Source organism: Staurois parvus, unplaced genomic scaffold (assembly GCF_062004578.1).
Source record: "Staurois parvus isolate SC_StPar_1 unplaced genomic scaffold, SC_StPar_1.0 ptg000293l, whole genome shotgun sequence".
NCBI lineage: Eukaryota > Metazoa > Chordata > Amphibia > Anura > Ranidae > Staurois > Staurois parvus.
In genome coordinates this window covers 1081971-1107500 of record NW_028318089.1, presented here as the reverse complement: position 1 = coordinate 1107500, position 25530 = coordinate 1081971, and the positions used below count along the sequence as shown (strand labels likewise).

General features: G+C 41.2%; 1 protein-coding gene across 2 annotated transcripts in view; it reads left to right on the top strand.

Annotated features, from left to right (window-relative positions):
- Positions 1 to 25530, top strand: part of PRPSAP1 (phosphoribosyl pyrophosphate synthetase associated protein 1) — an 82218-nt gene that overhangs the window by 42655 nt on the left and 14033 nt on the right. For both annotated transcript variants that reach the window (XM_089682653.1, XM_089682652.1), the window contains exons 5-10: positions 3522 to 3694; positions 5372 to 5487; positions 5605 to 5660; positions 15075 to 15220; positions 21669 to 21739; positions 22123 to 22269. In XM_089682653.1, coding sequence (XP_089538779.1) covers positions 3522 to 3694; positions 5372 to 5487; positions 5605 to 5660; positions 15075 to 15220; positions 21669 to 21739; positions 22123 to 22269 — 709 coding nt within the window. The remainder of the gene's footprint in view (positions 1 to 3521; positions 3695 to 5371; positions 5488 to 5604; positions 5661 to 15074; positions 15221 to 21668; positions 21740 to 22122; positions 22270 to 25530) is intronic.

Here is a 25530-nt window from a genome sequence, read left to right as displayed (position 1 = left end):
GTCGGTGAACAAGGATTAGAGCTATCTTTTTATTATCTCAGCCCAGTGCATGTTTTATATAATATAGCTTTCAGGGTCACAATATTTTTGTGGCAGTTGTGCAGATATCCTGCATTCCACTCTTGCAGATTATTGCAGTGTATGTGTGATATACACACACAGTAAAAGAAGTATTGGACACATTACCAGTTTCCTCTGTAAATATATTTCTAAAAGGTGCTATTGACATGAAATTTTCACCACATGTCAGTAACAAGCCATGTAATCCATACATAGAAAGAAACCCTAAAAAGTAGTTCAGAAATTAAGTTGTGTAATAAAATGGAATGACATAGGGAAAAAGCATTAAACACGCTAACTGGAATTTAGTTAATACTTCGTATAAAATCTTTTGTTGGCAATGACAGATTCAAGATGCTTCCTGTATGGAGAAACTTGCTGCATGCATTGCTCAGGTGTGACTTTGGCCCATTCTTCCACAGTCTTCAAATCTTGAAGGTTCCGTGGGCCTCTTCTATGAACTCTGATCTTTAGCTCTTTCCATAGATTTTCTATTGGATTAAAGTCAGGTAATTGGCTGGGCCATTCTAGCAGCTTTATTTTCTTACTTTGAACCCAATGCAGAGTTTCCTTGGCTTTATGTTTGGGATCATTGTCTTGCTGAAATGTCCACCTTAATATCATCTTCATCATACTGGTAGATGGCAGCAGTTTTTTATCAAGAATGTCTTGGTTCATTTTTCCATTCATCCTTCCTTCAGTGAGATGAATTTTGCCAGTACTGTAAGCTAACAAAACAGCCCCACACCATGATGTTCCCACCTCCAAACTTTACTTTTGGTATAATGTTTTTGGAGTGGTGTGCAGTGCCATTTGACCTCCAAACATGGTGTGTATTATGGCATCCAGATAATTAAATTTTGGGCTCATCTGACCAGACTATATTCTTCCAGTATTTCACAGGCCTGTCTAAATGTTGCAGCAAACTTTAAACAAGCTTCAGCATGTTTTTTCTTCAGCAATGGAGTCTTGCATGGTGAGCATGCATGCAGGCCATGGCAATTGAGTGTATTACTTTCTTTGAAACAATTGTACCTGTTAATTCCAGGTCTTTCTGAAGCTCTCTATAAGTGACCCTTGGCTCTTAGATAACTCTTCTGATAATTCTTTTCACTCCTTTGCCAGAAATCTTGCGAGGTGCACCTGCTTGTGGCTGGTTTATGGTGAAAGGATGTTCTTTCTACTTCCGGATTATGGCCCCAACAGTGCTCAGAAGTTTTTAGAAATCCTCCTCTAACCACTGATATCAGTATGTTTTGCAACAATAAGGTTGCAAAGGTCTTGAGAGCGTATTGCTTTTACCCATCATGAGATGTTTTTTGGGCGACGCCTTGTTAATGCAACACTTTTTTTTTTTTTATAGGCCATCAGTTGAGACTCAACCTGCTGATATCAATTGGCACAGACAAGGGGCAGGACTGCATTCTAATTACTGATTTCAGCTGGTGTCCTGGCTTTCCATGCCTTTTTGCGCCGTGTTCAATACTTTTTCCCTGTGTTCTATTTTATTACACAAAACTTAATTTCTGAACTTATTTGTTTTTGTTTCTTTGTATGTATGGACTGCATGGTTTGTTACCGACATGTGGTGAAAATTTAATGTCAATAGCACTTTTAGAAATATATTTACTGAGAAAAATGGTGACGTGTTCAATACTTATCTTTTCCTGGTGTGTGTTGTTATTATACAGGACTTATATAGCGCCAACAGTTTGCTCAGCGCTTTACAATAAAATAAATGTGTGTGTGTTAAAAAAATGTTCAAATACAAATCGATATAATACCTATACAAAAGCATAAGTGTAACACAATGTGTAAGCAAACACTACTATTAAAAGTCCATCATTTGTAGTGCATCAATATTTGTGCCAGTGTGCTGATCTTCAAACAATTGGTGGCAAATTCACACACTGTGCTCCCTACTAGTAGTCCCATTCACCAACTCCAGTGGACTCTTAGATTAATATGCATCTAAAGAGCTTAGTTGGGAAATTTCGTCTCTGCTGGGGCTTGTAGTCCTCGATTCGTGCGGTCTCTGCATATACCAGGATGTTCCGGTTTGCACAATCACAAGTCATGGATGCTCTTGTATAAAAAATAAAGGATGGAGACCTTTTTTAATGTAATTCCATTTATTAGATAAAAAAACGAACCGTGTAAGTTTCACTCACATAAAAGGAAAAAATCAAAGCATAAAACGCCAGACTGGAAGTGACACACTGCATTGTGCTCCACCGGCCAGATAGGACTATCACCACTGCTTGCACCTGGTGGATTTTTTCCTTTTAGGTGCATGAAACTTATGCTGTTGGTTTTTTGCTATATTGCCCCCATCCTTTATTTCCTATACATGAGCATCCATGACCTGTGATTGTGCAAACTGAAACATCCTTGTATATGCGGAGACCATCCGTATCGAGTACTACAAGCCCTAGCTGAGTTGGAATTTCCTACCAAGCACTTTAGACTCCACTGGAGTCGGTGAGTGAGTGGGACCACTGGTGTGGGGAGCACAGCGTGTCAATTTCCCACCAATTGTTTGAAGATCAGCACATTGGCACAAATATTGATGCACTACCAATGATGGATTTTTTATAGTGATGTTTGCTTACACATTGTGTTGCATTTATGTTTTTGTATAGTTAATAAGACCGCGCTTGTCTACTTGTATTTGAATATTTTAGAGCAGTCTTTCTCAACCAGGATGTTGTGAGGTTTTTTCAGGGGTGCCTTGACAAAATGTCTAAAAATTGCTCAAAACTTGTATGCAAGCCTGCCTTTTAGATACACAAAGCCACAGGTTTTCCTTGTGCATCATTAGGACCTTTTAGCCACCGGCATCCTGACAACCATTGACTTCATGAGTTGATAAGGAGGATGTCAACTGCCTGCACAGCATCCTAGTTTGCCCCTCCCCTGCCCCTCTCCATCAGTGATGGGGTTACATTAGCTCAGTGATGGATAAAAACTGAGGGAGAAGAGAAACACTGGAATATTAGTCGTTACCAGTGTGCAAAAGTGTATTTGCTTTGGAAGAAAAATCACCTCCAATGTTGGGTGTCCTACATGTGTGGATTTTGCTGCGTCATATAAAACTATTCAAATAGTTTTTCACATTTTAGAATGGCGTGCCCTTTTAAAATTATGGAAAGTCTTGAGGCACCCCATTTTAGAATGGGGGGTGCCGCAAGACTGTCCATAATTTTATAGGGTGCCTCGGGACTCCATAATTTTAAAGGGTGCCTTGACTGAAAAAGATTGAGAAGCACGGTTTTAGAGGGTCAGGGCCCTTTGTAAAAGCTGCAGCCATTATTCACATTTTTGTGGGGTATTTTGTACAATATTTCTTTGGAATTAGAACATTGCAGTCCTCAGCGCAGGATATAAATCTTTATTTAAAAATTGTATTTGATGTATTTTGAGCTTCTAAATAAGGTGTGTTTTTTTTGTTTTTTTTCTAGAGATGTGAACACAGCAGTCATGGAGTTATTGATCATGACTTACGCACTGAAGACCTCATGCGCCAAGAACATCATTGGGGTTATTCCCTATTTTCCCTACAGCAAACAGTGCAAAATGCGCAAGAGGGGGTCCATTGTTTGCAAACTGCTGGCTTCCATGCTGTCCAATGCTGGTATGATCATGCATGAAATATAGTTTGCACTTAATTGTGTACATTATCAATTTAGTTCTGTTTCGAGTTGGAACAATTCTGTGATTATCACCTCTCCAACACGATGTGTACATGATATTCTTTAGGAAAACGTCTTCTGTGGTACATGCCACTAAATGCAAAATCAGATCATATAATCTGATTGACAGCTGGTTGTACCGCCAATTGTACCTGTAAAATTCTGTTCCTCTCCAGCAGTCCCCAGGTTTCAGTGATTTGACATTTGTTTTTGATGGTTGCTTCTGTGGTGGAAACCTGAACAGCCTACTAGCTGCAAGCACAGAAGTACATGCACATGGTGGGTACAGTTAGGAATATGAACAGGTACTAAACTTGTGTGTGACCTAGGAAATGTTTCTTCATTTATTGAGTCACTTTTTTACATTTGGATATAGTGACAGTCTCTCATTTAAAGAACCATTAAACCCTCAGCATTAGCCTGTTTGGCTAAACACGTTTAGCACAATAAAATAAACCTTGCCCAGTGAATTATTGTTTAAAATTCTTATCCCAGAACTTTCAGTTTACAACTGGACAGAGCAGTCTCTAAGACAGTACGTTAGCTTAGAGAAGAGTGGGGCAGAGGGTGTGCCTTATCATAGGCTACGGGGCTGTGTTTCTATTGATGCACACAGCATAGGGAGACATCACTCTAGTCCCTGCATGCAAAGGTGACTCCGTAGGATGCTGCAGGAGAAGGGGCCACCCTGAAACAAAACCTTGGGGAGCTGTAAGCATTAAAAATGAGCTGCATACTCCATAAGTGATTAAACCATCTGCGGAACGTGCTTAAAGGGTTTAATATTTTATTTCCATCCTGTACCACTTGTACTCGAAAGGTTTTCTTTGAAAATAACGTCTTGTTCTGTATAGAGGTTATGCACAGAGCAACTCTGATCCTCCTCTTTTTGGGTCCTCTATCAGTGCTCCTGGCTCTTCTTCAGCCAGTGCCCCCATAGCAAGCTCTGGGGGTACTGGTGTGTACTCACTCCTGAGCCCTGCTCTCTGCGTCCATAAAACACAGAGCCGCACCTTGGCCCCACCCCCGATCTCTCCCCATTGGCTCACTAGCTGTGAGGTTCTCAGCCAATTAGAAATAAGAGAAATGGAAAACGATCTGCTCTCGTGCACTGCACTGAAACGAGAGGCGGCTCAAGTGGGTATTGGGGGGCCTCTGCACACAGGTTTTTTACCTTCATACATGGAGTCATGAAGATAAAAAAAAAAACCTTCAGCCTTCACAACTACTTAAAAAAAAAAAAAAAAAAAAAACAGAACTCTGGAGGCCGTTCTCAAAATAAGGCAGACAAAGGGCAAAGTACTAGTCAGCAGCATTACCTGTGGTTTTTGTGCAGCTGATGTTGCTCACTTACCCTGTCTTGTTCTGCATTGTGTCTTTGTGGAGGTTGCCATCTTGATAGAGGTCATTTTATTGTCAGAATCTGGTAAGATGTGTGAGCAGCACAGTAGTGACATCACTGAATCCCACCCCAAATTCCCTGAGACTAGCCGTTAGAAGCAGCACAGTAGGTCTTTAGCTATGAGTTTCAGGCACACTCAAACATACCTGAAAGTATATTTTTTTTTTTTTGTGGAGAGTATCATTCTGTTTTTTGTTTTTTTTTCTTTTCTGTCCAGGGTTGACTCACTTCATTACAATGGACCTGCATCAAAAAGAGATCCAGGGATTCTTTAATTTTCCTGTGGACAACCTCCGAGCTTCCCCTTTCCTGCTACAGTACATACAGGAAGAGGTGGGAAACCACGACATCCAGTCACTTTTGTGTTGTCCTCTATAGTCCTTCTAGTGTTGATAACAATTGCAGTTATGCAGCCTTCTTCTCATTTCTTCTGTTCTATTCCTTTTTCAGATTCAGGATTACAGAAATGCAGTAATAGTTGCAAAATCTCCGGATGCAGCAAAAAGGTAACTGTTTACACAGATAAAGGTAACAAATTGTACAACTGGTCAGACGTGTAAGGGACCCATTTCCTGCCTAAGTAGCAAGGATAAGGTTCATCTCCAGCCCCCACACCTTTTATTTCTTTTAATTTTGGATAGTATAGGGAAGGATTGGAAACTGGTTTTTACTGCTTTTCAGCACTTCGTTGGAGAGCTTTTCTCTCACTTTCTGTCACAGTGACAATGGTTTAATCAGAGAGGAAGTGAGAGAAAATCTGCAACACCACTATAAAACTGATTTCTAGCTTTGGAATGTGTTACAAAAAATGCATCTTTTTGTGTCTGTTAGCTTCTCATCTGTGGGGGTGGTGCCATTGCGGGACCCACACAAATACCTGCAGCTGCACCACCCACACAGGAATGCAGGACCCGCAGGCGGGTGCCATTAATTCTAATGGCATGCCGTCCGCACTGGAAATCGCAACCGTACTGGGAACCTCGGTTCCTGTGCGAGCTGCGATTTCCCAGTTAGTGCAGGGACTTCTCTGCATGTCCCAGGGCACGGGAGTCAATTCAAGTGAATGGGCTCTCATGTCCACGCAAATGGCGGGCTGCACATATGTGAACCAGGGGTTACTGATTGTCCTTTGCTTCCTTTCCTTGGAAAATCATGCAGGGGTATCTGACTTTCTCCCTCTGTCAAAAAATAAAAAACTAAGTTTTGGTTGGATGTGCAGTTAATGCCTCATCAATCTATTGTATTCCTATTAAAGGTTACACTGAATCCTTACCCCATAAATGGAGAATAGATGGACAGTCTGATTTTTGTACTCATGAGAATTCAGGCTGTTTTTCACTAGTGACACATGGCATTACTGGTCTTTAACCACCTCCCGTCCGGCCGTTGTATATAAACGGCCGGACGGTGGCAGTGCAGGGTTGGGTGGCCGTTTATAAACGGCCTCCCCGCACCCTGCTTGTGCGCGCTCCCTGGGAGCGCGCAGCACCGCGATCCGGTGCCCGCTGTGTCCTCCGGACACAGTGAAACACCGATCGTCGGACGGGACCTCTGTACGAGGTCCCGATCATGTGATCACTGATTGGCCAATCAGTGATCACATGCAAAGTAGTAAGCAAGATGTCACTTGTGACATCATTGCTTACTATGTGTGAAATCTGTGAATGATCACAGAGGTCACATGGTACAAGCCTCTTCACAACAGGCTTGTACCATGTGACAAGCTGTGACCAATCACAGCTCAGTCAGTACTTCTCAATGAGTGCATGAATGCACACAGAGAGAAAGAGAAATGATTGCTTTTACATCCTATATGGGTGTAAAAGCAATGTGTAAAAAAAAAAAAAAAAATCTTCATCACCCCCCACAAGTAGTACAGTGTCACCATGGTGACACTGTACTGCTAGGGTGACAGTATGTAAAAAAAAAAATAAAAATAAAAAATAATATAAAAAAATAAAATAAAAATGTAAAATAAAATGTTTAAAAATTATAATTTTTGTTCTAAACTAATTTGTTTGTTTTTTTTTTTTACTAAAAAGATAACGGAATAAATTTTGGCAAAGATTTATGATGAAATATTATTTATTTGCAAAATTTTATAAAAAAAACACTTTTTTTCAAAATTTTTGGACTTTTTCATTTACATAGCAAAAAAAATAAAAATCCCAGTCGTGAATAAATACCACCAAATAAAGCCTTATCTGTTTAAAAAAAAATGGTAAAAAATTAATTTGGGTACAGCGTTGCATGACCGCGTAATTGTCATTCAAAGTGTGATAGCGCTGAAAGCTGAAAATTGCCCTGGTCAGGAAGGGAGTAAAAGTGTCCGGTCTTGAAGTGGTTAATTGGTTCTCCAGACTTTTGATTATGCCTGACAATGCAGCATGCCATTTGTGTAGATGCTGCTGAATTCTGGTGGGTTCTGGGAGTTAGTCATGGCAGGTTTGCAGAGCATGCCCTCTTATAGAACGTATTGAAATCTGTCTGTTCTGGAAATTCAAACTGAAAATAAGATGACTAAGCACAGAACTTTCTATAAAAACATATGTTGGAATTTTAAGATGCAGGCAACTGACAATATAGGCAAATTTTGGATTTTTTCTGTAATAGAAGAGCTTTCTCCTCTTCTACCTCCTGATGGATGGCAAATAGGAAGCAGCGGATGAGGATAGAATCAACCTGGACTTTTCCCGGGGAAAGTTAAAATGTCCATATAAGTTCAGTTATAAACTGAATTACAGAACGTTCTGACATACTGTATGTAACCTCTTATGCAATACTTTCATTACTTGAAATTGCTCCAGTTTGTGTCAGGTATACCAAAGAGCATTCAGTGCTCAGTGTTAAAAAATAAATAAATAAATAAATTGGGGCTTTTTTTTGGTAAATTGATGGTGAAAGAAACCTTATCACCGCAAAATCTTTATTGAAAAAAAAAAATTCCACAGAGAATCGTGGATTACAAATAATGCTGTTTGCAATGTTTTCTATGCAAAAAAAAAGAAAAGTTTACAAAAAGTGGGGAAAAGAGTTTTGCTGTTACATGGCTTCTTTCATGGTCAAATTGCACTTCAGAGACCAGGTACTGGCGGTGTAGCTACAGTTCAGTCTGTATGTAATTCAGTCTTTTTACTATTTTTCTTGCATTGTGGTGTATCTTGGACCTATTTTATATGCATTTTCCCTATGTGCTTTATATGAAAGTGTTTGGTATTCATCACTATGGCACTGAAACACATGTAAAGTACACTTTTAGTTGTACTATTCTGCCCTCTGAAAGATGCACATTTTGGAATCCATACCAAAGGTACGGCAAGCAGCATTTAAAAAAACAGAGGAGACATATACCACTGGCAATGGAAAACTGCTCATGTGCTTGAGGTGCTGCTTAAGCATAGGTATGTGCTTTGCATCATATAACTGGTGTGGCGGTGATCAGGGACACTGACTGGTGACTGTACGAAAAAAAAATATTCTATTAATTACATTTTTTTAAAGATTTTTGTTTTTTCATATTATGCTATGACCAAAGTCGTATAATGTTACCATAGTAACATTGTACTACTTTGGGAAAGTGCTCAGTATTTTTTATTTTTTACAAAATTTGCTTATAGCAAAGAATTTATTTGCTATAAGCAAGCATTTAACTGAATGAAATTGATTCATTCAGGTTTTTTTGTTGTGATTAGCTCTGATTGGCCACGGCTAATCACATGACATGGGCTGTGATTGGCCCAGCCTGTGCATGTGATCATTGTGACCATTCACAGCTAGACAATGGATGGCATGAATACAATGGATGGCATGAAAGGAAGCCATCCATTGTTTACAATTGTCATGTAACCTGTTCTGATTGGTCACAGCAGGTCACATGGTACTGGCAATGGGGCCGGTGCACAGATCTATCTTCAGCTGTATCCGAGGTACACAGCTGGTGACAGCTCTCACCAAAGCGCAGCCCTGTGGGCACACGCAAATCGCTGTCCGGGAAGGATATCCTATGATGCCCTCCCGGATGAATGAGTCCAGCCCAGCTGTCATTTTCCTGTTGGCTGAGTGGGAAGTGGAAAATATGTCCAGTAAAAAAAATTTAAAACAAATTTCGTCATAAATTTAGGCCAAAATGTATTCTGCTACATGTCTTTGCTAAAACAAAATCCCAGTACGTATAAATTGGTTCATGTGAAAGTTATAGCGTTTACAAATGGCGGTATATATACTGGAATTTAAAAAAAATAATTTTTACTAGTAATGGCGGCGATCAGTGACTTATAGCAGAACTGCATTCTGACACTGGGGGGAACTGACTTGGTGTCACTGACATTCCCAGTGACACCTATACAGTGATCAGTGCTAACAAAAAAAGCACTGACACTGTTCTAATGGCACTGGCAGGAAGGGCTTAACATCTGGAGTGATCAAAGGGTTAACTGTGTGCTGGATGTGTTACTATGGGGCCGTGTTTGTGCTTCACAGTAAGCACACTGCTTTGTATGGCTGTGCTGTGCACAGCCATCCAGAGCAGTGTGCCGAGCTGCCAGGGAGGAGAACTGTTTGTAAACAAAACAGTTCTCCTCCCCATCGGAGATCCTCAGCAGTCACCTGGCAACCTGGTGATTGACGGCTGCGAATGGCAATGCGGGTAGAGCACGCACGTGCCCCCTACCCGGAACTGCAAAATCACGTATATATACCATTTTACCATTAATGTACATCTTTTGCAGAAAAAAATTATTTCTGATTATCTTACGCACCCCTTACCTCCCCTTTTTATATACCACACCTATCTATCCAGTCACATTGTATCCAATAAGGCAAGCCGTTGCACTACATACAGCAAGTAAAATAAGTGTTGAACACATCACCATATTTCTCGGTAAATATATTCTAAAGGTGCTATTGACATGAAAGTTTCACAACATGTCGGTAATAACCTATGCAATCCATACAAAGAAAACAAAACGAATAGGTTCAGAAATTAAATTATGTGTAATAAATAAAATGGAATGACACAGGGAAAAAGTATTAAACGCGCTAACTGAAATGTATTTACTAGTTCGTACATTGTAAATCTTTTGTTGGTAATGACAGATTCAAGGTGCTTCCTGTATGGAGAAACTAGTCGTATGCATTGCTCAGGTGTGATATTTGCCCATTCTTACACGCACAGTCTTCAAATCCTGAAGGTTCCGTGGGCCTCTTCTATGAACTCTGATCTTTAGATCTTTTCATAGATTTTCTATTGGATTAAAGTCAGGTGATTGGCTGGGCCATTCTAGTAGCTTTATTTCCTTTCTTTGAAACCAATTGAGAGTTTCCTTGGCTTTGTGTTTGGGATCATTGTCTTGCTGAAATGTCCATCTTCTTCATCCTGGTAGATGACAGCAGATTTTTATCAAGGATGTCTTGGTTCATTTTTCTATTATCCTTCCTTTAGTGAGATGAAGTTTGCCAGTACCGTATGCTAAAAATACAGCCCCACACCATGATGTTCCCACTTCCAAACTTCACTGTTTGTATGGTGTTTTTGGGGTGATGTGCAGTGCCATTTGACCTCCAAACATGGTAGGCATTATGGCATCCAAAGAGTTCAATTTTGGTCTCATCTGTCTAGACTATATTCTCCCAGTATTATACAGGCTTGTCTAAATGTTGTGCAGCAAAATTTAAACAAGCTTCAACATGTTTTTTCTTCAGCAATGGAGTCTTGCGTGGTGAGCGTGCATACAGGCCATGGCAATTCAGTGTATTACTTATTATTGTTTGTTTTTTTGGTTTTTTTTTCAACAATTGTTTCTGCTAATTCCAGGTCTTTCTGAAGCTCTCCACAAGTGGTCCTTGGCTCTTGGACAACTCTTCTGAGAATTCTTTTCACTCCTCTGTCAGAAATCTTGTGAGGAGCACCTGGCCGTGGCCGGTTTATGGTGAAATTATGTTTTTTCCCACTTCCAGATTATGGCCCCAACAGTGCTCTCTGGAACTTTCAGAAGTTTAGAAATCCTTCTGTAACCAATGCCATCAGTATGTTTTGCAACAATAAGGTTGCGAAGGTCTCAAGAGAGCTCTTTGCTTTTACTCATCATGACATGTTTCTTGTGTAACATCTTGGTAATGAGACACCTTTTTATAGGGCATCAGTTGAGACTAAACCAGCTGATATTCATTTGCACTGACAAGGGGCAGGCTTGCTTTCCAATTACTTATAGATTTCAGCTAGTGTCTTGGCTTTCCATGCCTTTTTGCACCTCCCTTTCTTCATGTGTTCAATGCTTTTTCCCTGTGTCATTCCATTTTATTACACATAACTTAATTTCTGAACCTATTTGTTTTGGTTTCTTTGTATGTATGGATTGCATGGGTTGTTACTGACATGTGGTGAACCTTTCATGTCAATAACACCTTTAGAAATGCACTATATTGCTAAAAGTATTGGGACGCCTGCCTTTACAGGCACATGAACTTTAGTGGCACCCCAGTCTTAGTCTGTAGGGTTCAATATTGAGTTGGCCCACCCTTTGCAGCTATAACAGCTTCAACTCTTCTGGGAAGGCTGTCCACAAGGTTTAGGAGTGTGTCTATGGGCATGTTTGACCATTCTTCCAGAAGCTCATTTGTGAGGTTAGGCACCGATGTTGAACAAGAAGGCCTGGCTCACAGTCTCCGCTCTAATTCATCCCAAAGGTGTTCTATCGAGTTGAGGTCAGGACTCTGTGAAGGCCAGTCAAGTTCCTCCACCCCAAACTAGCTCATCCATGTCTTTTATGGCCCTTCTTTATTCACTGGTGCGCAGTCTTATTGGAACAGGATGGAGCCATCCATAAACTGTTCCCACAAAGTTGGAAGCATGAAATTTGTCCAAAATATCTTGGTATGCTGACATCTTAAGAGTTCCTTTCACTGGAACTAAGGCGCCAAGCCCAACCCCTGAAAAACAACCCCACACCATAATCCCACGTCCACCAAACTTTACACTTGGCACAATGCAGTCAGGCAAGTACTGTTCTCTTGGCAAACGCCAAACCCAGACATGTCCATTTCCAGTCAGACAAGTGTGATTGGTCACTCCAGAGAAGTCTTCTCCACTGCTCTAGAGTCCAGTGGTGGCGTGCTTTACACCACTGCATCCGAAGCTTTGCATTGCATTTGGTGATGTAAGGTTTGGATGCAGCTACTCAGCCATGGAAACCCATTCCATGAAGCTCTCTACGCACTGTTGTGCTAATCTGAAGCCCACACAGTTTTGGAGGTCTTTAGCTATTGACTCTACAGACAGTTGGCGACTTCTGTGCTCTGTGAGATTCAGCATGCGCTGACCCCGTTCTGTACCCCGTTTACGTGGCTTAAAACTTCATGGCTGAGTTGCTGTTGTTCCCAGTTGCTTCCACTTTGCTACCATTAACTGTTGACTATGTAATATTTAGTAGCAATGAAATTTCATAGATGGACTTATTGCACAGGTGGCAACCTATCACTGTACCATGCTTGGATTCACTGAGCTCCTGAGAGCGACCCATTCTTTCACAAATGTTTGTAGAAGCAGTCTGCATGCCTAGGTGCTTTCTTTTATACACCTGTGGCCATGGAGGAGATTGGAACACCTGAATCCAATTATTTGGAAGGATGTCCCAATACTTTTGGCAATATAGTGTATATTCACCTCAAAAAATGGTGACATAGATCTAAAGAAAATTATACAATCAGATTTCATAGTATATAGCCAGTTTTTATACAAGTACATAAGAGGAAGTGGATAGAGACTCAGCTGTCAAGTATCATTTGTATACCGGGAACTCGCATTCCCGAATGTGTTTTTTTTTTTTTTTTTTGGGGGGGGGGGGGGTTATTTTTTATGCGGTGGTGGGGTGCGATTTTGTTATACATAAAGCAACCCATTCACTTTAATGGGCTGCCCTAAGCGCAACAATTGCCCAAAGAAGCGCCAGAACGTTTTTAGCGCAAAGCATGGTGCGTTCAGTGCATTTGCAGCGCATTTCTGAAACACAAACTGCGTCTCTTCTGTGCGGTTTGCCGTGCGTTCGGAATGTGAATACAACCCCATTGTTCCTGTGTAAACAAACCAATTTCACGTTCAGGCCCCATTCACACCTAGCGTTGTGGGAGTGCACGTTTTTTGGCACTTTTTTCCTGTGACACACATAGGGCAGGCACTTGCACTACATCAGGGATGTCCAACTCCAAGCCGCGGCCCTGGGAGTTAAGCATGCGGCCTGGGCCAGTCTGGAGGGGCTCTGAGCAGCTTACAATGATAAGCCAGGCAAATGCACATGTTGAGGAATGCCATGCAAACTTAGTTGATGGGTGCAGTGTGTGTGCTAATTAGGTCAGCTGGTGAACTGCTTCCTATGTCTTACTGGCTCTATACCAGGAAGTCTCTGAAGCTTTCTAAGAAACACAACAAGTGCTAAGGTAAGGCCTTGTTCTGAAAATCAAAGAAAGCTTTTATTTTTCTGCGACTAAGGTACATTAGTGATATATTGGTACATAGGGGAGCTGGATTTTAGGGGAAAAAAGTTAACTTGGCCATAAAGTGCATGTATATATTTTAAGAAAGTCACTTAGCTCTCTAGTAGTTCACTGCATACCTTTTCTAAAGGCAGAGGCCTCCCTTGATATTTGGAGGCTGGTAAATATCTAGTATCAGGCTGTCAGCATCCAGGAACTAATGTCCCATCTACCTGAATGGCATGTTGCTGCTGCTATATGGGTATGTCCCATTCAAGTTTATTGGTATGTTGGATCACGGTCTTGGAAAGTCTGGAACTAGATTGTTAGCTTTATACATTGCTGTAGGCCACAGTCATTGGTAAAGGTATGTTCTGGCTTGGAAACTATCCATGTACTTTAACCACTTGTCATCCGCCCTGTAAGAAATTTACTGCTACAGGGTGGACAGTCTGTGCAAAATCGCTAATATAAATGTGATTTTGCACTTCTGCCCATGGGCACACGCCTGCCACTGGAGCACCACTTCTGCTGTGATTGGACAAAGCAGAAGCCGATCAACAGGTGCTGCCCAGTGGATGAGCTCCAGAAGCTGTTGATCTCCAAAAAGACTGACAGAACACAGCTCTGCCTTTGTAAACAAGGCAGAGCTGTGTTATGTCAACTGCGATCTGATAGATTTTATTTAGGGAATAAAATCTAGCAGATTGCCTAGTAAAAACAGTACACATGAAAACACTGGCTATGCACACCCTTTGATTGCCCTTGAAGTTTAACCTCTTCCCAGCCAGTGGCATTAATACAATGACCGTGTATATTATTGGCACTGATCACTGTCTTAATGTTGTTGGTTCCCACAGTGTCCGTGTCAGACTGTCTGCCGCAATATAAGCAGTCTCGCCATAAGTTGCTTATTGCCGCCATTACTAGTATAAAATAAAAATTCCAGTATATATACCACCATTTGTAGACGCTATAACTTTTACACAGTATACGTTTTTATGAAGAAATTCGATTTTTTTATTGGATATGTTTTATAGCAGAAAGATTAAACTTTTTTTTTTTTTTTTTTTATATGTCTGTTTTTTCATTTTAAATTTTGGACCGCAGAGGTGATCAAATACCACTAAAAGAGAGCTCTATTTATGAGGAAAAAATTACACATTTCATTATGTACAGAGTTGCATGACCGCGGAATTGTCCGTTAAAGTAATGCAGCGCTGTATCGCAAATAATGGCCTGGTCATGAAGAGGGGTAAATCTTTCGGAGGTCAAGTGGTTAAAGTATCTACAGGTTCAAAAAAATTAGTTTTGTTTTAGATGAGGCAAATGAGACGTGAAAATTAGTCACTTGACTGAAAATGAAAGATCCTTGTTTAAAAGCTTAATAAATCTAAGCCTATTGTGTGAAATGCTCTCTTCCTACACACTGATTGCTTTGTTTACAATGGCAGGGCACAGTCTTATGCAGAGCGTCTGCGTCTTGGACTTGCAGTGATTCACGGTGAGGCGCAGTATGCAGAAGTTGACATGGCAGATGGACGTCACTCTCCACCCACTGTAAAGAACGCAACTGTCCACCTAGGACTAGAGATCCCTTGTAAGTCCTCTGTTTTCTTAAGCTATAATAAAGCCAAGACTCTTACTTTAGTGCTGTTTGGATCCCTGCCTGAATCTACCATACTAGTCTGAAGGAAGAAGCTTGGATTTTTAGCAAGCTGTTCTGTGTGGTTCTGTGTTGATGGGATTTTGTTTGCTTGAAACAGGTTTGCATTCCCATGAAAGGCTATAGAAATGGTAAAACCCATTTGAAGTAGGTCAGGAGCAGGTCAACTGTAGTTCGCATGCACATGTCAGTTAATGCTGATCTCTGGTGCATTGCTGTCATAAGCCCACAATCTGTCAACACAGGCCTTTACTGTTGTCTGCTTGAGTTAGTTTTAAATATATTCTTGTGGAGAATCCTTTACAAGTTCATAGGACACGTAAACACTATGATGTGCACTCTGGTACCTGCTCTATAGAAGTAAATGGAAAGCCTCCTTATGCCAGTTAATGTTAACTCAAACTCAGCCTGTTACCTGTACCCAGAATGGGTGACAATCTCTGCCAGACCTCCAAACAGCAGTAAAGATGTGCCAGAAGTTGCACCCTGCTCATCTGTGCTGTAAGCAGAGCTGAGAGTCACTGGCACCTGTGTATTCCCCTGAAGGCACTCAGGAGACATGGTCGCAGGCATAGAGATGTCCGATAGCTATGCACGTTCTTGAGCTGAGGCTGGAGGGTGTGTATAGAACAGGCCAGTTTTTGGAGGGCTGAGGCAAGCTAAGAGAGCATTTTTCCTGAGGTACACTCACAGCTTTATGTGAGTTTACATTAAAATTTATTAGTATATGGGAAAATATTTTTTTTTTAATATTTGGGTTTGCAACCACCTAACCGCATTCATCAGTAAACAGTACATGTCACAGGCAAAGTTTTAATAGACCCTGGGTTATAGACTCGTACTTTCAGGTAATTGAATGCTGGTAAGCTTTTTATGGACACGCCCACACTGCCTCAACTAACTTTTATCTCCACTTCTTGTGACCTCAGTTTTTTGCTAGTGTCCTAAGGTGATGGACCTCGCTTAGTTTAACTCGATTATTATTTTATCTTTTAATTCTTCAATCAGCTTCTCAGTGTGTTCTATTGCCGCAGCTAGAAATCGTACATCCAGATTGGCACAACCTTGTCCCCAACGCCCCACATTGTGGAGATGGGCTGTATTGTTGCTTCAGACACTGGATACTGCATGGGTGCCCGCTTCACTACTTGGTGCAAAGTGTGTAGTCAGATCACTGGGACGACATTTGAATTGAAATGTAGTTTACAGTGTAAACTTTTCAAATTTCACATTTAAACACAACCATTTAGAGCTCAGTCAAAGGTTGGTGACTAAGTGTGACATCACACTACCAGTCGCACATTTTACTGCCACTTCCGCCTTTTATAAGGTCCTCCGGCATTTCCTTTCAACACGAGGATTAGCTACAGGACAGTTTACACACCGGGTACTGCGTTTTCCCTCTTGACATGCTTACCCAATATTCCGTACCCTACTCTAAGGCTGCCTACAGGGAAATATCCTCACAGAGAGAGCAGGAACTGTCTTTAACACTGGTCTTTGCATCTTATTCTAGTTCTATTTTACATACGCAACGGGCAGTCTATGTGACAAAGCAGAATTTTCAGCATCTCACAATTCCTTGGACATATAACTTAGACATATCGGATCCCAATATGCCTGCCCTAGACAAAGTAGACACAGAAGGGGTGCCCTTACACCTACATGTTTTGTGCAAGCCTTGAGGAAGTCCCGGTCAGTGGCAGTCCCCCTGTCAACACAATAGCTCAGCGGGGAGATCTCTGTACTAACATCGGATAGCTCCTCCCAAACGTGTTTTTTTTTTTTTTTTTTTTTTTTTTTTTTTTTTTTTTTATGCAACCCACTTAAAGAAAAGAAAGGTGATAGTGCATAACCGGCTTTAGCAAGTCAGGAAACACCCACTCATGTAGCGGGCTGCATCTCCGTGCATGTATAGTGAGCTGTAATTGTTCAGTGTTGGTTTTTCTGGACTGCCATTGACCATATACTGAGTATACCCCATACTATTATCACCCTCTTGGCTGGGGATCTGGGAACATGTACCCAGGTTTTTACACTGGATATGTTTTTTTATCTTTTTCACTATTAATAAACATTTTTATATTCGCCACAAGTAGGTTTCTTATCCTTTTCTTTAGTTGATATAAAGTGATAAGACACCAGTCTTTCAGTCTGGGGTGAAGTGTTAGTGCCCCACAATACCGGGAATTATGGTCACCTTCGCAAACCAAACCTCCCATCTACATAAATAAAAACGGCAAGAAAAAGGCAGACCCGCCTAGTACAGAACAGTGGCATACCAGAGTTGCTGATATGTGGCTTATGGAACAACTCACAGCTGTTATCAGAGACAGCTTGGACGGACACTTTGGCTATTGTCTGAGGATTCTACATAATAGAGTATTGTGTTTTTCCCTCTCCCTTTCTCCTATATCCTTAATGTTTCATTTTTATTTTCACCCCTTATTTTCAATCCCAATTGCCTTCACAGCTATCTACCACACTAATTTTTCTTTTTGTTTTCTTTTTACATTTAATGTGTTATCTATGCTGCTTAAGAAAATGGAGAGGTTTAACCGAATGCTTCTCATTAATGTATAATCAATGACTATGAGCTCATACATATTTGCTGACTCTAAAGCTGGCCATAGATGGATCGATGAATTGATCCATCTATGAGCAGGCTGGTTGTACTGAAGTTAATCCAGCGAGTACAGCCAGTCTGTTGGATTTATTTTTTTTTTTGCATGATTGTTGCCGGCAGTGATCATGTTCTGCTGGCAGGGAAGGCTTCCTTTCCAGCAGATTACAGCGCTGTAGGTTGCAGGAAAGGAAATTTGATGACTAAGGCAAGCCATAGATGATCCAGAGTGCCTACACTTAAGTATTGATATATGATTAATTTTGTACATACCACGCTGATGTTTTGTCATGATAAGCTTTTGCTTAAATAAAAATGTAGTTATAAAAAAAAAATGGCTTCTGCAGGGACAACCAAGCAGGGTGCAATCAGACAGTGCTACTGTTGTGGGCCTACATTAACCACCAAGGGGGCAAAAAAAGAGTCTTGAGCCCTAAAGGAAGTAAGTCAGATCCATTTGAATGGAAACTCACTGTTCAGAGTTCTCTGCAGTCCACATCCCAGTAGTGGACAACTGGAAAGCAATCTATCCCAGCTGCCACAGACGCATTCAACCCAGTATGTCAGATACCACCATCCATGGGCTGTACCTTGCGCGATCTACCACTGGCCCAGTAGATATCCCATGGACAGCGGTGTGTCAGAGCTGGGATCTCTAGTTGTCAGCTAGCTAGCTTGTTACACACCTATTGCCCAGTTCTTACAGCAGCGATCCAGGAGAAGTGGTCGAGACCATTTACATGCTGACATATTTGCTACAAAATGTGAGTGGAATGATTGAAGCTTTTTGCCTATTGCTATCAATTGAACAGTATCACACTAGGGTGGATGTGCGCTCTTTTTCTTTTATTTTCAAGGTTTTAAAAGGCTGTAAAACTCTGAAGTTTGGTCTGTTGAGCCTTGTTGGCACAGTTCTATTTTCCTTCACATCCGTTTGCTTGGGGTTGTCCGAGTTTATTAATAGTTTGCCTGTGTCCTGTACTGTATAATTAAGACAAGAGGAACTTTGACTTGCCTATAATTCCATATGTAGGAGGGACAGTACAGAACACATGAACTCCCCCCTTCCATTCCATGGTGGTTCTGCATTCCTTGCTGCAAACTGAAGAACTCAAGGTTTAGGTTTATAGGAAAGGTGCCCAGTGGGTACGTCCTCAAAAGCTGGCCAGTGTCCAATCACCTGAAGGAGCAAGCCTATAACCCAATTTCTATGAATACTTTGCCTGTGTTCTGTACTGTACTCCAAGATGTGAAATGTACAGGCAAGTCAAAATATCTTTAACTCTAGCCATAGATGCACATATATTCAAGTTGTGTTATATTTAGGTGTGCAAATACAAAGGACGATAAGATGAGAGAAGTTGCTGAAGTCCAAGGCAGTTGCATGATAAATGTACTGTAAAATAATTATAAGAATGTGAATTCTTTGAGTCTGTCAATGAGTAAAGGAAATATCTGCTTTTGAATGATGGAATGTGGGTGGGTCAACTCACAAAGAGCAGAATCCGTTTATTTTCTAGAGTGCTTTGATGAACAGATTTAAGTTGTGTCAAAGTGACAAATGTTTTGTTGCTTCACCAGTTTAGATAGCACTTTTATAATGTGGTTGTTGAATGCACCATGCTGTAATCCCTGTATGTATAGAAGGATGTTAAGAACTGGATTTACTTCCAACGGGAGGGGTTAACATGTCTGCTTACATGCTTCCTGTGCTTTTGCTATCAGGCAAACGGCAGCCCCTGTACCCAGGCATTGAGCTTCCAAGTATGGAATGTGTTATGCTTTTTGCTGTGTGTCTGCTATAGGAATGCATTTAAAGTGTCTTGCAGTGCTGCATTGAATTCTGTGTGCTCTAACTCGCATCCTAATGTCGTAAATATTCAGTCTGTCAAACACTGAACTGCTGTAACCACATTAATACAAGTAGCAGAGACCTATTCTAATAGAGCAATCATTGCTTTTTTCTTCTACTTTTTTTCTTCCCTCCAACTGAGCTCACAAAATCCTTAGTCATGCAGTCCATCACATAGGGAAAATTTTGGGAACTCGCAATGAACCTATTAGTACCATTCATGTGCATCTATTTAGGACAAAATGTTTGTAAACCTTTTTGACTTTTCGGTGTCTTTGCACAAATGGCTCCTAAAACATAATCCATTTATTACCCAAGTCAGAGTCAAAGACGGTCTTAATCAAGAAACCATAAATATAACATGTTAAATTGTCAACTTTATTAAATGGTTTATTGACCAAGGTGTGGTTAATGAAATTAATATATGACCTATGCAGTGGTACAGGCAGTGGTTTTACGCAATTTAGTTGGCCCCAGTGCAATCCTTTAGATCGACAATAAATTGTGTAATGTTTAGTGGATGCAATGATGCACAAGACTCTCAGACTCCACATATTAGCGACTATGGGCAGGCTACAAGAGATAAAATACTGCAGGCAAACTACAGGTATGGTTGGTGACTAGGGATATCCTGCAGGAGACTGTCAGAGACTGGAGACTCATTGCAAAAGCCTGCTAAGGATCACTGCTATTATAGTCCCTTTACAGGCTTGTGCCCTACACAGCCCTCTTTAAAACAATTACTGGCACCATATTTGTTGTTGCTCTCGGCAAGATCTTTTTTAAAATGAAAAAAAATAGAACAAATAATGGACAGCACACAAAAGAAAGCACTTGCTGAGTTCTGCAGAGTGTAGCTCACTACCCTCTGCTTTCTGGAAGCTCAGACAAGTTGTATAAATTCTGAACTTTGAACAGCTGTGTGGGTGTGAAGACTGCAGATAAACAGGAAGAACTCATGTAGGAAGATTTGTTTCATCTCTATCAACTGAGGCTAGTCACTTCACTGGGTATATGTAAGGGTTTCCAACCACTTTAAGGTAGTAACATATAGCCCATGGTCTAAGAATCAAGTTCATAGACGGTGGGTTATAGGCTTCTACAATAGTAGAGCATTCAAGAACATCCGCCCAACCCACTTGCAGACAACACAGTCTAAGCTTTAGGCCCCTTTCACACGAAGGGTCTGATCAGGTCTAACTGTCAAATTTTCAGGCGGACCCAATCGGACCCTCCTTTACCCCTATGGACCAGCGACCTAGATAGAGGGTGATGGATCCCTGTGGGTTTTTTTTTTTAGGACCAGATTGGATTGAAGGTAGGTGGGTGTAAATGGATACAAGTCAGTTTACACCCCTCCATCTAGACAGATCAGATCGGAGGGCAGTCAGGTGTAAATGCACAAGGGAGTTCGTTTACACCTGACCACCCATAGAGCAGTGCTGGCTTGGTCTGTGTCTGCTTTGCGTAAACTGAGCACAGACCTGTCATCTGCCCACTCTGTCATCAGCCGGGGATCAGCAGCCAGATCCCCTTCTGATCTAAAGGGAGCTTGCCCCAGGGGCCTTGGGTATCAATTAGGGAATATTGTGGTTTGAAGTAAACTTCTTCAGCAATCTTCATGTCATTCCTGAGCATGTATTTTACTAAGGAAAATAAAATTGCTGATTTTCAAGATTTCAGTTGGCACAGTGCAGGAGTCTTATGTAATGTGGACACCACCTAGCATGTAATGTGAATTCTCTCCAGCATGCTTGAATGGAAGATGTTGCTGTGACAGATTTGTTGGCTGACACAGCTTTCACATTTATCTAGTCTTTCACTTTGCAGGTGATTTTGTGCACACTCAGTGGTCCATATAGTAAAAATACAGCTAACTGTTTTATCTTTCTGTTTTTCCCCTCAAGTGATGATAGCGAAGGAAAAGCCGCCCATTAGCGTGGTAGGCGACGTTGGGGGACGTATTGCTATCATAGTGGTAAGAAATTTGATGTTTCATGATTTTCTTGTGTGTGTGTGTGTGTGTGTGTGTGTGTTTTATTTTTTGTTTTTATGTCCCTTTAGGGAAATATCCCTTTATGTCCTGTTGACACAGCAGGGACTGAGTATCCCAAGACCGTTAGAATGTGTCTTGAGTGGAAGACTTTTTCTTCACGTTACTAAAACCTATTCAAAATATTTGCATTTTTAATTATTTTCAGCCCTAGTGACAAAGGTTCTAAGGACAGAGAGAGAGTGTGAATCTCAAAAGCGGGGGCACAGGGAGTTCTAACCCTTTCCCACTCTATTCAAAACGAAAAGGCAGAAAACATTTTGGCTGTATGTACATTTTAATCTTCTTTTTTTCTTCTTCCCTAATAGGATGACATCATTGATGAGGTAGAAAGCTTTGTGGCTGCAGCAGAAATCCTTAAGGAGCGTGGAGCTTACAAGATATATGTAATGGCCACACATGGTATTTTGTCTGCAGATGCTCCTAATCTCATTGAGGACTCTTCCATTTTTGAGGTCAGTTAAAATTTGGTTATGTCTGCTTGTGCATATTTGCTAGATGTGAGACAGGTTAAACGGTTCCACTCAGCCTTTTAACCCTGTAAGGGCCTTGAAGTATCAACAGAGGTGTACCACAGCATGCTACACGTCATAGTTGAGCTGATGGGCTGGGGGCAAGAGTGTTAACACTTTGTTAAAACTATACTTCTGCTTTAAACTTTTAAAGACTTTGTTGTGGTATTTTTCAAGGGAATCCAATTAATATAGCAGATGAAACTTTCATAAAATTATGTATATTAAGAATAGACAGAATTAGTTTAGATAGTTCTAGATTAAAGTGGTTGTAAACCTCAGGCATTAAATATAAACAAAGCATATCCCTCTTTAGCATGTACTGGTCTCAATTAGGATCTCGAATGCCTAGCACACACGATGAGAATATCGGACAATATAGTGCATTTGGAGCGATCGTACGATAATCTACACATTAGTACACAGCTTTCGAGAGCCGATCACAACCGTTTATGCAAAAATATCCTGGAGGGACAAGCATTAAAATTTTTCTTGTAAGAGAACAGAACAAATGATTTTCGTTTAATTAGTATAGTATTTGTACAAAAATATCTAGTGACCAAAACCTCGCATACTCAGAAACAAAAGAGTACACTGCTCAAAAAAATTAAAGGAACACTTTTTTAAAACATATCAGATCTCAATGGGGAAAAATATTCTGGATATCTATACTGATCTGGACTGGGTAATGTGTTAGGAACGTAAGGATGTCCCATCTTTTGATGGAAATTAAAATTATCAACCTACAGAGGACTGAATTCAAAGACACCCTGAAAATCAAAGTGATAAAATGATGCAGCAGGCTAGTTCATTTTGCTGAAATTTCATTGCACCAACTCAAATGGTCCCCACATGCTCCTGGGGTATTTCCTCCCAGATCTGGACCAGGGCATCACTGAGCTCCTGGACAGTCAGAGGTGCAACCTCTCGGCGTCGGATGGAATAAAACATGATATCCCAGAGGTGTTCTATTGGAATTAGGTCAGTTAAGTGTGGGGGCCATTCAATGGTATCAATTCTTTAATCCTCCAGGAACTGCCTGCATACTCTTGCCACATGAGGCCAGGCATTTTCGTTCACCCGAAAGGAACCCAGGACCAACTGCACCAGCGTAGGGTCTGAGAGTGGGTCCAGTTATTTTATCCCGATACCTAATGGCAGTCAGGGGGCCATTGTCTAGCATGTAGAGGTCTCTGTGTCCCTCCATGGATATGCCTCCCCAGACCAACACTGACCACCAAAATGGTCATGCTGAACGATGTTACAGGCAGCATAACGTTCTCCATGGCTTCTCTAGACCCTTTCACGCCTGTCACGTGTTCAGGGTGAACCTGATCTCAACTGTAAAAAGCACAGGGCTCCAGTGGCAGACCTGCCACTTCTGGTGTTCAGTGGCAAATGTCAATCAAGCTCTATGGTGCCAGGCAGTGAGCACTAGAGGGCGTTGGGCCCTCAGGCCACCCTCATGAAGCCTGTTTCTGATTGTTCGGTCAGAGACATTCACACAATTGGGCTGCTGGAGGTCATTTTGTAGGGCTCTGGCAGTGTTCATCCTGTTCCTCCTTGCACAAAGGGGCAGATACTGGTCCTGCTGATGGATAAAGGACCTTCTTCGGCCCTGTCCAGCTCTCCTAGAGTAACTGCCTGTCTCCTGGAATCTCCTCCTTGCTCAAGACTGTGCTGGGAGACACAGCAAACCTTCTGGCAATGGCATGTATTGATCTGCCATCCTGGAGGAGTTGTACTGCCTGTGCAACCTCTGTGGGGTCCAGGTATCACCTCATGCTATCATTAGTGACACTGACCCTCGCCAAATGCAAAACTAGTGAAAAACATAAAAGATGAGTAGGAAAAAAAATATCAGTGGCCACCACCTGTAAAACCATTCCTAATTTGGGGGTCGTTTCATTGTTGCCCATCTAGTGCACCTGGTAATTTCATTAACCCCAAAGCAGCTGAAACTGATTAACAACCTCCTCTGCTACTTAACTGAGCAGATCAATATCCCAGGAGTTTACTTGACTTGATGCTATACTCTGAATTCAGTGTTCCTTTAATTTTTATGAGCGGTGTACATTACAATGCAATAGATCACTTCCGAGGTTGTAGTCTGTCTTATGAGACTTTTCACAACTTTAGTAACCTATTTGTTTTCAGTGAGACTAGAACGCAAAAAAAATCGAAATAATAATTTGTAGGATATTCTCTTTGTGTGTACTAGTGATAAGTTTAATTTCTGTCTGTTTCATTCCTCTATTGGCATGAATCACTTTTGACAAGTTTTCTTGACACCAAGGGAAAAAAAGGTGACGGAAGGGACCTCTGGCACACAGACTGTGATTGACCGCCTCAGCTCTCTTCCTGTGTGCTGTGTGAAGGAGGGGTGTTCCTTTCTTCCAATCAGCTCTCTTCACTGAGCTCTGCAGTTTGTAATTTTAGTTCTCCGTCCCGTTGTTTGAAAGCTCAGACACGCTGTATAAATTCTGGACATTGCATTTGAAGCAGGAAATAGTGTAGTCTTCCTAGCTATGCAGTCTAATAGAGGTTTTTAAATTACACAATTTGGTTGAAAAGAATTATAAATCCTTGGAAGCTAGGGGCTGTATTGATGATTTATTTTCTCATTCATTAAGGGACACAGGAATTCAGATACAGACAGGTTATATACCACCTACAGTATGACAGACCACTTGCAAACAGAAAAAAAACTGGGGCAGTCCAGTGTAGCCCTTCCTACTCCCAGTGTGTGTTTTTTTTTGGGGGGGGGGGGGTTGTTTTTCTTCATGTGTCCTAGGAGAATGAATGTATTTTCTTGCACTGCAGGGAGCAATTCAACTTTTTTGCTAGCTGCCTTTTTGTTTTGTGTTTTTTTCTCAATTACTTCTACATTTCTGCTGAACTGGTCTCCCTATGCAGCTATTAGTATTTCTTAGCCAAGCAGGGTTGCGTAAGTACCTTTACGAATGTGACTTGGGTCAGGTTTGACCTCCTGACCCTCTCCTACTACTAGCATATACTGTGTTTCCCCGAAAATAAGACACGGTCTTATATTTTTTTTTGGCTCAAAAAAACACACTAGGTCTTATTTTCGTGGTAGGTCTTATTTTTTTTAATGTACAGGTGTGGACATGGGGTGCAGAGGTGAGCTGCGGGCAGTTGTGGATGAGGGTTACTATGGAGATTGCCGGCTGATGACCGTTGTGA